At 44.0% G+C, this 17,399-nt stretch overlaps 1 protein-coding gene across 5 annotated transcripts in view; it reads right to left on the reverse strand.

Moving 5' to 3' along the window:
* Positions 1–17,399, reverse strand: part of macf1a (microtubule actin crosslinking factor 1a) — an 837,043-nt gene that overhangs the window by 127,752 nt on the left and 691,892 nt on the right. For all 5 annotated transcript variants that reach the window (XM_038800586.1, XM_038800577.1, XM_038800561.1 and 2 more), the window contains one exon: positions 635–796. In XM_038800586.1, the coding sequence (XP_038656514.1) occupies positions 635–796 (162 nt within the window). The remainder of the gene's footprint in view (positions 1–634; positions 797–17,399) is intronic.

Genomic DNA, 17,399 nt, shown 5'->3' on the forward strand with positions numbered 1-17,399 from the left:
TATGGGGATAGGGTGGAGGTATGGGCTTGGGTAGGGTGCTCTTTCCAAGAGCCGGTGCAGACTCGATGGGCCCGATAGCCTCCTTCTGCATTGTAAATTCTATGAAAATTAAGCTGAGAAGAGGGTGAAAGTTAAGTTAGTGAAAGAGGAAATAGTGGTCCAGACCGGAGGGAAGGGGGAGGAATTTCCGTGAGTGACTTTAATGCTAGATAAGATGAGCTACCAGAACAAAGGCTGTAGAGCGAATCTCAATTATCTTGGCCTGCAAATATTAGTTTGGCTGATAAGAAACAAAGTTAATGGTCATCCCATTGTTGGTTGGCTTTGCAAGTTGGCTGCTGTCTTCACTCAAAATCAATTGTGATTGCACATCAAAATAATTAAGTACTTTGAAAAACATAAGGTGCTATATAAGAGTACACATTGGACAAAGTATCGAGTTATCCTGGGTGCCGAGCATGCCAATTCTAAAGGGTTATACCTTTTATTTTTCGAGCTGATCATGATTTAAACAAAGTATAAATATACAAAACATATTAAAAGGTTATAATTTTCAATTGGTCTTTTTTTTAAACTTCAATAATTCTTGTAACACTTTTTAAAAGGTTCCTTTTTAGACTTGGAAATAACTGACCTTTTTATTGAGTGTGTTCCATCTGGTGTTCATCTCATCCAGATCATGTTCAAGTCCTTGGGTGTTGGCATTCTTCGTAGCACTCTGAATAAGACCCTGCCCCACCCCATTAGCCTGCTGAAGTTTGTACTGGATAGGGTCCACCTGAACTTTCTGGAAGGTCTAAAACAAAAGAGTGATAAACAAATCAGTCCACAATACTGGTCACAATAGCCCACCTTGAAATACCATGAAATAATTCAATTTTGCACAGGAATGGGAGGATTATGATGTGTGTCAATATCATTCACTTATTAGATATAAAATGACATCTGAAATATAGTACAGCTGAAAGCTAAGGTCTAAGGTACAAAATATAAAAACAGCATGAAGATACAAAACGGGGTAATGGTTGTTTTAAAAGGCCTGTATTTTACCAGAATTGTTATGAAAGATCAAAGCAAGCCAAAGATTGAATCTTAGTTTACATGAAAACAAAACTCTCTCAAATCCTCAGATCACACTCCCACTGAAACACAAAAAAATACTCACCATCGTTAGATGGAGACAATTAAAACAACATTACCAAATTCTAATATTGGACAATCTTTCTTATGACATCTGAATATAATCAAATGCCTTTCAGCATTTTCTTCAACCTTGAGTTATGCTTTAATAATAATAATACTCTATTATTGTCACAAGTAGGCTTACATTAACACTGCAATGAAGTTACTATGAAAATCCCCTAGTTACCACAATCTGGCGCCTGTTCGAGTACACAGAAGGAGAATTCAGAATGTCCAATTCTCCTAACAAGCACATCTTTCTGGACTTGTGGGGGGAAACCCACACTGACACAGGGAGAACATGCAGACTCCGCACAGACAGTGACCCAAGTGGGAATTAAACCTGGGACCCTGGTGCTGTGAAGCAACAGTGCTAACCACTGTGCAGCCATGCCACCCTCTACATATTACAGGCTCATTAGTCAAGTAATCAAAACAGCATAGCCAATTGATATTTTATACCTTTTTTTTATAAATACGAAAATCCAAATAGTAGTCTTTGGTAATATTATGAAGATCATCTTCGGAAGTTATTTATAGACACTATCTAAAGTAATTATTGATATAATAATCGCTTATTGTCACAAATAGGCTTCAATGAAGTTACTGTGAAAAGCCCCGAGTCGCCACATTCCGGCGCCTGTTCGGGGAGGCCGGTACGGGAATGGAACCCGCGCTGCTGCCTTGTTCTGCATTACAAGCCAGCTGTTTCGCCCACTATGCTAAACCAGCCCAATTGTCTGTGTTTTGCTCAAGATTCTAACTAAATTAATTTCAACTCTCCTCGTAGAATCATTGCTTGCTTATTTGCAGCACAGTAGATGAATTCTATCACTCATTTAGTAAGGAAAATTGTCCCAATAAGATAAAAAGTTGGGTTAATTTCTTGATTTCCAATTCTCTCGAATTGAAAGAAATGACTACTCCATGGGACAGATTGTTTGACAATGGATCATACAATTCCAGTCCCAGAGGCAGAATGAAGCATGATGTAATTTGAAAAATTATAAATGGTTTAATTTTTAGCTATTCTCAATACTCAACGTAGTAGCAGCACGATAGCACAGTGGTTTGCACAATGGCTTCACAGCGCTAGGGTTCTGGGTCCGATTCCCGGCTTGGGTGACTGTCTGTGCGGAGTCTGCACAGTCTCTCCGTATCTGCGTGGGTTTCCTCTGGGTGCTCCGGTTTCCTCCCACAGTCCAAAGATGTGCAGGGGTAGGTGGATTGGCCATGCCAAATTGCCTTTAGTCCAAAAAAAGGTAAGGTAAGGTGGGGTTATGGGGATAGGGTGGAAGTGTGGGATAGGGTGGAGGCGTGGGCTTAGGTAGGCTGCTCTTTCCAAGGGCAGTGCAGACTCGATGGGCCAAATGGCCTCCTTCTGCACTGTAAATTCTGTGTTTTTTTCTTAAAATAAACAATTTGCAAACATTAATTGCATAGTTCTTTTGAATGAACATACAATGGCCTAACATAGTTGTGAATCTTCCTTAATTGTTGTGTAATGTGCATCACCTGGACCCACAGACTGACGTGCAAAGCCTAAGAAAAACAAAATGCCCAAGAATGAATTTCATCTTCTTTAAAGTCAAAAATTTCTCCTTTTATTTTTATTTTCTCCATTGTGCAGACAGAAAAACTTGTTAACAACTTCAATTAGGAGTGCCAAGAAACAATATTTAATTTTAGCTGTTTGATGTGGTAAGCCAACTCCCAACCAAATCTGAGACCAGGCATTTTAATTGATTTCCCTACCCCGTACTGAGCAGCAGAGAAGGTTCAGGTTCCTGACAAATCACTACTCTCTAAATTCATCTTCGAATAAAATGACAGTGGACTGGCAACCTGTTTTCTAATAGTCAACTAAAGGACAATTTGGGCAGAGTGCTAAACGATTTGCTGTTACTCATTTTGTTCTACAATTGATGACATATTTATATTCCACAATTAGAGATCCAGGAAAAAAAATCTTGACCAAGAGCACTTATGTAAAATTGAATTTGATCAAATAAATGACCAATGCTGGAAAATGTTTCGGCAGCTTTCACAATAGTAAATGCACTGGGCGCAATTCTCCGCACTCACGACGGTGCGGAGAATAGCGGGGTTCGTAAATTTTTACGGCCACGCTAGTCTGACGCCCTCCCGCTATTCTCCCCCCACCACGCCCGACTCCCGACACAAATCGCTGCCGCCGTTTTTTTTACAGCCAGCAGCGATTCTCAGCTGGCCGATGGGGCGAGTTCCAAGCCCTTCACGGCCGTTTTTACGAACGGCAAACACACCTGGTCTGACCGTTCATAAAAACGGCCGTAAAGTCCCGATTTTGAAAACCATGGCACCGATTGGCACGGCAGTACCACGGCCGTGCCAAGGGTGCCATGGGCCCGCGATCGGTGGGCACCGATCGCGGGCAGCGGGTCCAATTCCCGCGCACTCTTTGTCCTTCCGCCGCCCTGCTGTATCACTTCGCGGGGCGGCTGAGGGGCATCCCGGCCCGCGCATGCGCGGGTTTCACGCAAATGCGCGATGACGTCATCCGCGCATGCGCGGGTTGGAGTCTTCCAATCCACGCATGCGCGGCTGACGTCATGTGACGCGTCAGTCGGCGCAAACTCTGGCAAGCGGGCTTAACGAAATTCGTTAAGCCCTCGATGCCGGAGTTCACGGCCGCGGCATACTAGCCCCGACCGGGGACCAGAATCGGTTCTCGGTCGGGGAGGGGGAGGCTGGCGTCAAACCCGCCCGGATTTGACGCCAGTCTTAAGATTTCTCCCTGTCTGGGAGAATCGCGCCCACTATATACAACAAAAAAGAGTGGCTAAGATAAATATTGGTCCTTTCGAGGATGAGAAGGGAGATTTAATAATGGGAGATGAGGAAATGGCTGAGGAGCTGAACAGGTTTTTTGGGTCGGTCTTCACAGTGGAAGACACAAATAACATGCCAGTGACTGATAGAAATGAGGCTATGACAGGTGAGGACCTTGAGAGGATTGTTATCACTAAGGAGGTAGTGATGGGCAAGCTAATGGGGCTAAAGGTAGACAAGTCTCTTGGCCCTGATGGAATGCATCCCAGAGTGCTAAAAGAGATGGCTAGGGAAATTGCAAATGCACTAGTGATAATTTACCAAAATTCACTAGACTCTGGGGTGGCCCCGGCGAATTGGAAATTAGCAAACATGACACCACTGTTTAAAAAAGGAGGTAGGCAGAAAGCGGGTAATTATAGGCCAGTGAGCTTTACATCGGTAGTAGGGAAGATGCTGGAATCTATCATAAAAGAAGAAATAGCGAGGCATCTGGATGGAAATTGTCCCATTGTGCAGACGCAGCATGGGTTCATAAAGGGCAGGTCGTGTCTAACTAATTTAGTGGAATTTTTTGAGGACTTTACCAGAGTGGTAGATAATGGGGAGCCAATGGATGTGGTATATCTGGATTTCCAGAAAGCCTTTGACAAGGTGCCACACAAAAGATTGCTGCATTAGATAAAGATGCATGACATTAAGGATAAAGTAATAGCATGGATAGAGGATTGGTTAATTAATAGAAAGCAAAGAGTGGGGATTAATGGGTGTTTCTCTGGTTGGCAATCAGTAGCTAGTGGTGTCCCTCAGGGATCAGTGTTGGGCCCACATTTGTTCACAACTTACATAGATGATTTGGAGTTGGGGACCAAGGGCAATGTGTCCAAGTTTGCAGATGACACCAAGATGAGTCGTAAAGCAAAAAGTGCAGAGGATACCGGAAGTCTGCAGAGGGATTTGGATAGGTTAAGTGAATGTGCCAGGGTCTGGCAGATGGAATACAATGTTGACAAATGTGAGGTTATCCATTTTGGTAGGAATAACAGCAAAAGGGATTATTATTTAAATGATAAAATATTAAAACATGCTGCTGTGCAGAGAGACCTGGGTGTGCTCGTGCATGAGTCGCAAAAAGTTGGTTTACAGGTGATTAATAAAGCAAATGGAATTTTGTCCTTTATTGCTAGAGGGATGGAGTTTAAGACTAGGGAGGTTATGCTGAAATTGTATAAGGTGTTAGTGAGGCCACACCTGGAGTATTGTGTTCAGTTTTGGTCTCCTTACCTGAGAAAGGACGTACTGGCGCTGGAGGGTGTGCAGAGGAGATTCACTAGGTTAATCCCAGATCTGAAGGGGTTGGATTAAGAGGAGAGGTTGAGTAGACTGGGACTGTACTCGTTGGAATTTAGAAGGATGAGGATTAGAATCATATAGAAACATTAAATTATGAAGGGAATAGATCGGATAGATGCGGGCAGGTTGTTTCCACTGGCGGGTGAAAGCAGAACTAGGGGGCATAGCCTTAAAATAAGGGGAAGTAGATTTCGGACTGAGTTTAGGAGAAACTTCTTCACCCAAAGGGTTGTGAATCTATGGAATTCCTTGCCCAGTGAAGCAGTTGAGGCTCCTTCATTAAATGTTTTTAAGATAAAGATAGATCGTTTTTTGAAGAATAAAGGGATTAAGGGTTATGGTGTTCGGGCCAGAAAGTGGAGGCGAGTCCACCAAAGATCAGCCATGATTTCACTGAATGGTGGAGCAGGCTCGAGGGGCCATATGGCCTACTCCTGCTCCTAGTTCTTATTTTGAATGTTAAAAAATAGAGGGCTTAAAGCCCAAGGGTTTCACTATGTCATTACTTATCTATAACAGACAAAAGTAAAATCACAGTTAATAAGTACAGTGTTCTCATGCCAGGAGATCTGATTTCAAGTATTGCTTTCCATGCAATGTACACTGTTCTAATATACACAGTGCAGATGATAGCTGTGGTGAATGAGATTCACACGGTATTATAAGTTACCAATGTCACTCTGTTCCTATTGTATATATGTACCAATATTGTAAGTGCAGTTGCACTACCTGACCACCAGGGGGAGTAGCTCTGGGAGTACTCGAGAGTATGTACTGGGCTCCGCCCAGAACTCCTCCCCCGGAGCTGCGTATAAAGATCCGTGCCACAGAGTCAGCCAGCCAGTTCATCGAAAGTTCAACGGCTAACAGGCTGGCTCTGTTGTAAGTATATTAAAACCGCTATTCTAATCCTACACGCACGTGTCCGTAGAATTGATGGTTCCATCAATTTAATATACTTACGAAACAGTCGAAGTAAATCATGGAAGCAGCCCTCAAGCCCGGACGTCTAGAACTCGACCCGCAGGATGCAGAGACTAAAGAAATTTTCTCCCACTGGCTGAGATGTTTTAAGGCCTACCTGGCAGAAGCCAGCACCGCTGGAACAACAGAGGAACAAAAGCTCAGCCTACTGCATGCGAGGGTAAGCCACAGAATCTCCACACAGCTAAATCCGGCCGGTTCTTACACCGCAGCGCTGGCGATATTGGACAAAATGTACGTTAGGCCCATTAACGAGGTTTATGCACGCCACGTGTTTACGCCTCGCCGTCAGCGGCCTACAGAAACGCTAGCCGAATTTGTACGTGAACTGAACAATCTCTCTAATGACTGTAATTATCAAGCCGTTACCGCGGCTGAACATAGGGAGCTTGCTGTGTGGAACGTTTTCGTAGCGGGCCTTAGATCGAACTATGTGCGCCAAAGACTGCTAGAAAAGGGGGCCCAGGACTTAGATACTACTGTGGAGGCTGCTACCACTATGGAAGTCTCCTTCCGCAGCCTCACCTCGTTTCCCACGGACCCCGCGACCTCATCGTGGGCCCCCGCCCAACAACTCCCCCAGGCCTGTGTCGCACGGCCCCCCAGCTACCGCGCTGCCAAAGCCAGTTACTCAGCTGCCCCAGCCTGCCATTTCTGTGGCCAAAGCCAGCACCCGTGGCAGCACTGACCAGCCCGATCCGCGACCTGCAGCAGCTGCGGGAAGAAAGGCCACTAGGCCAGAGTGTGCCTCGCGAAAAGGGCCCCAGTTTCTAACTCCCCAGTAGAGAGAACAAATCGCTCCCAGCACCAGCAGGCCCGCAGGGCCCAAAACGCTGCGGCCTACGCCACGACTCCGCCCCCTCCCGCCACGTGCGACTCATGGGGGCCGCCATCTTCCTCGCCGCTCACCACGTGAGATCCACGGGCCCCATCTGCATCTCCATGCTCAGATAGCTCATCAGAAGACTACGACTTCCCCGGTCACTCATCACACGGCCCGCAACTCAGCGCAGCGATCCTGCATCAAGTTCGCCAGAATGTACCGGCATCTAATCAACCGGACGCCCACTCGGAATACTACGACTTCCCCGGGCACCCATCATGCGGCCCGCAACTCAACGCGGTCACCCTACGAAGTTCGATGGCGGAGGTCCAGATCAACGGGTACAGCACGCCATGCCTCTTTGAATCCGGGAGCACCGAGAGCTTCATACACCCAGGCTGGTAAGATGCTGTTCGCTTCCTATTTTTCCTGTGAGCCAAACTATCGCCCTCGCTTCGGCCTCCCACTCAGTCCAAATCCAAGGACGCACCATCGCTACGCTCACAATTCGAGGCGCTAGTTATTCAAAATTTAAACTTTATGTCCTGCCTGACCTCTGTGCGCCACTCTTATTAGGCCTGGATTTCCAGTGCAACCTCAAGAGCCTCACCCTCAGCGGGCCCCTGCCCCCACTCACTATCTGCAGCCTAGCCACGCTGCGCATCGCCCCCCCCCTCCTCTCTTCGCCAATCTCACTCCAGATTGAAAACCAGTAGCTACTCGCAGCAGGCGATACAACCTACAGGATAGGGTCTTTATCCGATCGGAGGTCCAACGGCTACTCAGTGAGGGGATCATAGAAGCCAGTAATAGTCCCTGGAGAGCTCAGGTGGTGGTTGTCAAGACCGGGGAAAAATTTTGCATGGTCGTCGACTATAGTCAGACCATAAATCGCTTTACGCTCCTAGACGCGTATCCCCTCCCCAGAATTGCAGACATGATTAACCAGATCGCCTAATATCAGCTATTTTCCACGGTGGATCTGAAGTCTGCATACCACTAGCTCCCAATCCGCCCGGAGGACCGCCACTACACGGCGTTCGAGGCCGATGGCCACCTCTTCCATTTCCTCCGGGTTCCCTTCGGCGTCACTAATGGGGTTTCGGTGTTCCAATGAGCAATGGACCGAATGGTGGACCAGTACGGGCTGCGGGCCACGTTTCCGTATCTGGACAATGTTACCATCTGCGGCTATGACCAGCAGGACCACGACGCCAACCTCCACCGTTTTCTCCAAACGGCACAGAAATTAAACCTCATTTATAACAAGTAGAAATGCGTTTTCCGCACAAACAGACGGGCCATCCTCGGCTACGTCGTGGTGAACGGAGTTCTGGGCCCAGACCCGGACTGTATGTGCCCCCTCTTAGAACTCCCCCTCACTCATTGACCCAAGGCCCTCAAACGGTGCTTGGGGCTCTTTTCATACTATGCCCAGTGGGTCCCTCAATATGCGGACAAAGCCCGCCCACTCTTCAAGGCCAAACGATTTCCCCTGTCTGCTAAGGCGCGCCAGGCCTTCAACTGCATCAAGGAGGACATCGCCAAAGCAGCCATGCGGGCGGTGGATGAATCCACTCCCTTTCAGGTTGAGAGCGACGCCTCAGAGGTAGCTCTATCAGCCACTTTAAATCAGGCAGGGAGGCCCGTTGCATTTTTCTCCCGTACCCTATCCGCTTCAGAACTCCGACACTACTCAGTCGAGAAGGAAACACAAGCCATCGTGGAGGCTATTCGTCACTGGAGGCACTACCTCGCAGGTAGGAGGTTCACCCTCATCACCGACCAACGATCGGTTGCCTTTATGTTTGACAACTCGCAAAGGGGCAAAATAAAAAACTATAAAATCCTTCGGTGGAGGATCGAACTCTCCACCTATAGTTACGATATTAAATATCGACCGGGGAAGCTCAACGAGCCCTCTGATGCCCTATCCCGCGGGATATGCGCCAGCGCGCAGATCAGCCGTCTGAAAGCCATCCACGATGATCTCTGCCATCCAGGGGTCACCCGGCTCGGCCACTACATCAGAGCCCGGAACCTGCCTTTCTCCAACGAGGAGGTAAAAGCGGTCACCAGGGACTGCCCGATCTGTGCGGAGTGCAAACCGCACTTCTATAGACCAGACAGGGCCCACCTGGTCAAGGCTTCTAGGCCCTTTGAACGCCTTGCGATTGATTTCAAAGGGCCACTCCCCTCAATTAACAAGAACATTTATTTTCTCAACATCATAGAAGAGTTCTCCCGATTCCCCTTCGCCATCCCATGCCCCGATATGACCTCCCACACAGTCATTAGGGCCCTGCATAGTGTCTTCACCCTGTTCGGGTTCCCCAGCTACGTGCACAGCGACCGGGGTTCGTCCTTTATGAGTGACGAGCTGCGTCAATACCTGCTCGACAAGGGCATCGTCTCGAGCAGGACTACCAACTACAACCCCAGGGGGAACGGGCAGGTGGAGAGGGAGAACGCGACGGTCTGGAAGACCGTCCTACTGACCCTCCGGTCTAGAAAACTCCAAGTCTCCCAATGGCAAGAAGTCCTCCCAGACGCGCTCCACGCAATTAGATCACTCCTCTGTACAGCGACCAATCAAACCCCACCCGAGCGGCTCTTCATTTTTTCTAGGGGCACTACCACGGGGGTCTCACTTCCGGCGTGGCTGAGGACACCAGGCCCGGTTCTCCTGAGGAAGCACGTCAGGGCGCACAAAACCGACCCTCTTGTTGAAAAGGTGCGCCTCCTCATTCCAACCCCCAGTATTCGTGGAGTTCCCGGACGGTCACCAGGACACAGTATCCCTTCAGGACCTGGCACCCGCTGGATCCAGCCCCCCCCCCCCACTGAGGAACCCCTTACCCTGTTCCCTATGCTGCCGCCCCCTCGCGCCCCCGATCCCGCAAGCTCGCCCCACCGGTTCCACGCGCCAGCACCAGCCCGCCCCCCAGTCGAGCCAGAGGTGTATGAAGTTTGGACGAAACCCACCCCGGAGTCTGCCATCATACCCCAGCTCTCAACACCCACCCAGCCACCGCAAGAGGCTGCAACCCCGGTGCTCCGCAGATCGCAACCAACAATTCGTCCACCGGACAGACTAACTCTGTGAGCCACCACCCCCGCCGGACTTGATTTTTTTCACAGGGGGTGAATGAGATTCACACGGTATTATAAGTTACCAATGTCACTCTGTTCCCATTGTATATATGTACCGATATTGTAAGTGCAGTTGCACTACCTGACCACCAGGGGGAGTAGCTCTGGGAGTACTCGAGAGTTTGTACTGGGCTCCCCCGTGGCTCCGCCCAGAAGTCCTCCCCTGGAGCTGTTGTATAAAGATCCGTGCCACAGAGTCAGCGAGCTAGTTCATCGAAAGTTCAACGGCTAACAGGCTGGCTCTGTTGTAAGTATATTAAAACCGCTATTCTAATCCTACAAGCACGTGTCCGCAGAATTGATGGTTCTATCAATAGCGAAAACAATAATCAATCAAGAAGCAATTCTATGGCATGCGAGTGATAATTAGGTTGAGTGGAAATAGCCTTTTAAGGAACGAAGAGCAAGGAATAATTTCACAGTCCACACCATCCTAAATGAGCTAATAACGTATTAACAAAAGAGAAGCTATAGAATTTAAAAGATGGTAAGCAGAAACAAATGACATTAAAGGTTTAAGAGATTTGTAACCATTGGAAGAGTAGCAACAATTAAGAATTGTTTTTTCTCCCAAATCTTAAAAGTCATGCATCTTTGGGAACATCCTGCTTGGGCAGTGATACATTATGTTTTGAGATGTTATGTCATTGATGTTGATGCCCACACATCAGTCTTCTGCATAACAGAATATACACTTGTAATAACTTTATAAAGAGTAAAATCCTGTTTTGCAAGGTTCTAAAGTGCCGACATGAGGGAGTATAATCACCTTGAGTATAACCACCTTGCTATAACAAATTAATGGAATTATCATTGCTGAGTCCCAACCAACATCCCCTGGCAGTGACAGTGGGAGGTCATAATTCATCAGAACATCCACAGGTTCAGCCACACAAAATAAAGTGCCTACCACAGCCAGCCAGATGCTGCGTATTTGGCAGACGACTCACCTCCTGACTTGCTAAAGCCTCTTTGCCACAAATAAGACACAAGTCAGGAGTGTGATTGGATACACTTCAATTTACCTGGATGATGCAAATGCAATAATAATCAAGAAGCTTAACTCCATTCACGACAAAGCAGTCTGCTTGATCAGTACCTCAATTCCTTGATTAAACATCCATGTCATCGCCACCAGTGTACAGTGGGAGGAGTTAGTGTGTACTGTCTATAACTGGAGAAACTTGCGAAGGTCTCTTTGACAGCACATCCTAAACTTTCCCTCCACTAACTAGACAACAGCAATAGGTGCAAGGGAACAGCATCACCTCCAAGTCCAAATCATACACCATCCTGATGGGGCCACACACACCTACCCAATAGCATTTTGAGTGAACCTTCAAGGAAACCAAGGATAGATAATAAATGTTGATTTTACCACATATACCTGCATCTGGCAAATTAATTAAAAAAAAGACTTTCAATATTTTTACAGGAAAACCAGAAAGTGTTGGCTGTCAAACTCTGTTCAAACTAATATCTGCCTGCATTCACATGTTGAAGTTCAAGCTGCATGTTGGGTGGATTGGCCATGCTAAATTGCCCTTAGTGTCCAAAAAGGTTAGGTTAGGTTGGGTTACTGGGATAGGCTAGAGGTGTGGGTTGGGTGGGGTGCTCTTTCCAAGGGCTGGTGCAGACTCGGTGGGCCAAATGGCCTCCTTCTGCACTGTAAATTCGATGAATTTTATGAAAATTAGTAACCAGATTCCAATTTCAACACCATCAGGCTGAACTATTAAGAAGATAGTTCAGGCATATTTTTTGAGATTTGGGTCCATTACTGCATTAAGTTAGCTAAGAAGATTTTAAACGAATTGAGTTGGCGGCAGTTCCAAATGACATTCTTTTAACCAAGGTCAGCAATGGAGGAGGATCTGGCTTGTGCTATGTTTTTGTCTGTTACAGGAAACATGCAGCTGTATTCTTAAGATTTAAAAACTATAGGTCCCAGTAGTCAGACAGCAAGGGGGTTTGGAAACTGATCAAGGTAAGAGTTTCTGATTAATTCAGAAGTCAAATGGGCTGCAGACAAAAATCTAGTACTGTAGTTATGTTTTTAAAGCAATAAGGTTAGCAAACACCAGAGGTATAATTTTCAATGGTTTCTATGTGCAGCTGGTAGCCATTTTCACAAAATCTAACTCGGTGATATCATTAACATCTATGTGTATCTGTTGCTAAGCATAATCCCATTTATGTAAATGCATAGCAGAACCATACATAACTGGAAAGTTATGGAACAAGTCATGCACAAGAAGGTTAAAATATCAGAACTTTCCAAAATTTGCTAAACTCTCATAGCACGAATATTTGAGTAATGAAGTTCAATGTAACTGTGCAATTATAGGGTTTGATTTCTAGCAATTGGCCATAACAATTCAATTTCTAGAAAGATTGGAATAATTACTACTTACTTTTAATTTGAAACAAAAGTTCTCAATTCATGTACCGCATGGAGATATCTGGATCATATTTAAATATGTATGTCATCAAAAAATAGAAAAATCTTAAAATCAATTTAAATGAAGGAACAACTAATGTTGCATCAATAAAAAATATAAATGTCAGTTCTTTGGGTGGGGGTTTCCAATCTTCACTTGGGCCATTGAGGCGAGAAGAATGGCCTGCCACAAAGCCTTTTTTACATCCCCTCCAAATCATTTTATAGTCTATTTAAATTACAGTATTGACACAGAATGGAGAACAACCTATTTTCCTACTCCCTCAGGGAATACACACTGTTGCAATGAGGATAACCCTAATATACAAAAAGGTATCCGACATGATATTCGCAAAATAACAAACTTGCCCATTCAGTATAAAGTAGCTAGGTAAAGTTGTCCAGTTCTGAGGAAGGCAAGTCATGTGCAAGCATTTTGCGTCCAAGCACTATTCATCAATGATACTCAGTGAAGCTGGTTTCACTTTCACGGTAATGAACAACTTTTATGTCAAAAATTGAAATAACAGACCAATATAATGCCCATGGCTCTGCCTATTTGTGACCATTTACGCAATAATTACATTGCTATTTCTTCTGTTGAAGCTTTTAGTAAACATGCATTGCTTATAATCTGATGTTACTCCAAGTTTTTCTTTTACAATTTAGCTAGAATATGAATGAGTATTAACCTAGATATCATTTTTACAGGCACCAGTTTTATTGTTGGAATTTAAAACTTCCACTCTATCATGATAGTGGAATAGTTTTGGTCAACAGACTTTTGAACTGTTGCCAAAAATGCTACTCTAACAGCCAGTTATACTTCTGTCCCATTTAACATCTTTAGAAACAACCAGACTTATTCAATAAAGATGGCAAAGTTTGAAAGTCAGCTGATTTAGATTCGAACTGAAGCAATTTTCCTGGGAATCTGATATATGAACTTTTTGCTCGTCCAGTACAAAATTATTTTACATTATCTTCAGTTTAGCCCTCCAGCAGTAAGAACTAGATCAGTGAGAGTCAATACTGCATTTTAATGCATATTTTATTTTTAATTGTTATATTTCTAAAATTGTGTGCGTAACACTTTGCCGTAGATAATCAAATTATTTGGTTTAGGCAAATTAACTGAGCACCAGGCCAGAGTGAGAACATTACAGCTGCTGGAGTCTCATGTCTTGAAGGAAGCTTTTGTTGCAATCACATTATAATAACATTTCATGGACGCTGCATTTAACTGCCTTTTGAGGCGGGGGGCCAGGAAATGACTCAAGTTTTATTCATGTGATGACTTATCATAGTTTAGTTCATCTCTGTTAGAGGCTTGTAGGCTTTGAATATGTATCAGAAATGAAAGTTAAATTTTTACTTCATTGTACAAATAAGTTGCTTCATATGCTTTTATGTCATGCGCATCATTAATTTGGCTGGGAAAACGAGCAATTTCAAACATCAGACAGTAACATAAATACCTCAATATCTGCATCCAGCTCTTCACTTAAAATAGAAAAATCAACTTCATTTGGTTCCACAGTGAATTCCTCTGCTTCTAAAATTATATTGAGTGAACCTGGCTCCAAGGTCAATTCTCTTGGATTAGTGTCATTGGATTCTTCCGGCGATTCTAACTCAAATAAATACTCTAGCATCCCAGCTTCAATAAAGTCATCCTCAAGGCATGAACCAGAAAGATTTTCCCACAGATCTGCTTTCAGGTCCGTTACCCTACTTCCAGCTGCAGTTGCTTCATTAATGTTCACTTCTTCATTAGATTGGAAGAGAAACCTAATTGCTTCAAGTAGCTGCTCAGTATCCATGTCAAATAACAATACTTCACTGGAACAGTTACTGTTTTGAACCATCAAATCAGACTCAAAATCTCTTTTTGGATGATCACTTTCAAATTGTTGTTCTGAGCTATGTATGTCCATTGGAGCAACAGGATCTAAACTTTCTGACCATTTCATTTCATCCAAATCTATCAAACTTTTCTGCTCATTGAACCGAATATCAGTGCAACCAGTGTGAAGAAGTTGAATGTCAGTTGCTTCAGGTTCCAGTTCCAAGTTTGAAAACTCGAATTGAAAGTCAATTTTCTGTACTTCAAATTCAATGCAATTCCTATTTTCTTTCTCTGAATTAAGGCGCTGCTCCTCTCCATTATAGTCACCAGGGAATTTCTCCACAATACAGCCTACATCAAGCACACAAGGAATTATTGATACTTCCTGATTATAGTTTGACAGTTCTTCACTGGATTCTAAAGGAGAATTTATAGTCAGAGGCTCAACAGCCATTTCACATTCTTCCAATTGTACAAAGGCTGCCTGCACATCCTTGGCCTCCTCCTCATTGGACAACATTGCTATCTCTAAAGCACAGTAGGAGAGACCTAGATGTGATGTTACAGTGGAGTTTGTTGAAGGATATCCAATTATATCAAGTTCACTTAATTGCATAGAATTTCCCCACACTTTCTTGGTCTCTTGCACATTGGGCAAAATTACGACTTCTTGAGCACAGCAATCAAAATTTATATTTGATGGTATGGATGAATCTGTAGGACAATGAATAGTTGTTTCATATTCTTCTAACTCAACAGACTTCTTTTGTCCATCTTTTTTTATGACAGCATTATGGATTCCACATTCCTTGGTTAAAGCTTTAAATCCACTACCTGTAGCCCTTTCTTCAAATACAACAGTGACTGCTTTATCACAAATAGAAATTTCCTCTGAATTGACTAGAACCTCTTCTGAACCAACCAAAATTTCCTTCCAATGATCATGACTGAATTTTACATTAAAATCCTCCTTGGACACTGCTGTAATCTCTTTCTGATAGACATCACCCTCCTCTTGTCCAGCTGTGTCAAAATATCCAAATGCCTGCTGTACTTCGGATTCAAAGGTGTACGCAGATTTCTCTTTCTGATTAATGTTACTTTTCCAATCAGTGTTAGTTGATTTTTGCTCAGTTGCAGTCATTCCCTCAGTGCTTTTAATGCTTTGTGATTTACCATCTAACTCTTCAGAATTCTCTTCAATTGTAGAACTTAATTTCTGGATAGCTATATGGTTTTCCTTTGCTCCTTTTGACATATCAGATTCCATTACTTTATCATCATCCAATAATTGGTTTTCACCTGCTTCAAAACTCAACAAAGAATTTGCATCATCTTCTGTGCTTTCCAAGATTACAGCATCTAGCTGCCGGAGTGCTGATTCTTCATCAAGAAATTCTCTGTCTTCAATCAAGCATCGCTCTTCTTCTTCAAACTGTAGTAGAGAGTCTGCATCACCCTTTGTGCTTTCCAAGATTTCTGAATCCAACTGAAGTGTTGACTGTTCATTAAAAACTTCTCTGCCTTTAAACAGGTTTTGCTCTTCTGCAAATTGGAGCAGGGATTCTGTACCTGCCTGTGTGCCTTCAAAGACTTCAGCATCTAGCTGCTGAAGTGCTGATTGCACATTAAAAACTTCCACGTCTTCGAACAGATTTCTCTCCTCTTCTTCAAATTGTAGCAGAGAGTCTGTGTCACCCTCTGTGGTTTCGATTACAGCATCGAATTGTTGAAATGTTGATTTTTGACCAAGTTCTTTGTTATCAATGAGTACTTGCTCTTCAAGTCTTAACAGAGAGTCTGCATCTTCCTCTGTGACTTTTATGATTGCAGCATCTAGCTGTTGAAGAGCTGATTCTTCACTGTTTTCAATTAATCTGTTCTCAAATAATCTCTGCTCCTCTTGTTCAAATTGCAACAGAGAGTCCATATCTCCCTCTGCACTTTCCTGGATTATAGCATCTAGTTGATGAAGTGCTGATTCTTCACTCAGAAATTCTGAATCAAATAGCATTTTTTCATTTTTACATTGCTCCTCAGTTTCAGGATTAACATGGCTTTTGAATTCTATGTCATAACCCTGTTCTTCAAATTCCGCCACAATCTCCTGCACGTTATATATGTCAGTGTCTAGTTTGGTTGTACCCAAATCCAAAATACCTCCACACTCCATTGATGTTGCATATGCAGTTTTCCTTTCCTGTGCTATTTCATAAGCTCTTCTATGCATAAACGAAGCATCCTCTAATGTTCCCTTAGCTCTGAAGGCTCTTGGCCATGTTGCAGATATGCATGCATGATTCTCTGGTAAATGTCTCAGCATCACTGGTACATCCTTGTATTCCAGTAATGGAGCACATTCACTTTCAGAACTTTGAGACAATACTGCAGCACCTTTCAATTTACTTTCTGCTCCTTGTTGAAATGTGGATTTTTTTTCATTTTCTAATGCTGATTTAACTGTGGTCAATTCTTTTTCAGGAAAGAGATTAGGAATTTCAACAGGGAAGTGGCTTGAATGTCTTTTCTCTTTATTTAAATTTGCACTGCCTGCAGGCTCATTTGCTGGGATTTCAGTTCTTTCTATGAAGTCTGGAAAGTTTGGTGGCAGGAAAGCTTTCCATGATCTCCTATTAATATTCTCTTTCCTCTCCACATGAGGTCTCCTTTTTGGTGGGCCAGAGGAGCGAATCACATCACTGCTTAGTTTTAATGCATCAAATATGACTCTTTCATCTAATTTTTTACTTTCAGAACTAGTTCTCATTTCAAATACACTGGATGTGGTAGGAGTTCCATTACTT

This window comes from Scyliorhinus canicula, chromosome 1, assembly GCF_902713615.1.
Source record: "Scyliorhinus canicula chromosome 1, sScyCan1.1, whole genome shotgun sequence".
NCBI lineage: Eukaryota > Metazoa > Chordata > Chondrichthyes > Carcharhiniformes > Scyliorhinidae > Scyliorhinus > Scyliorhinus canicula.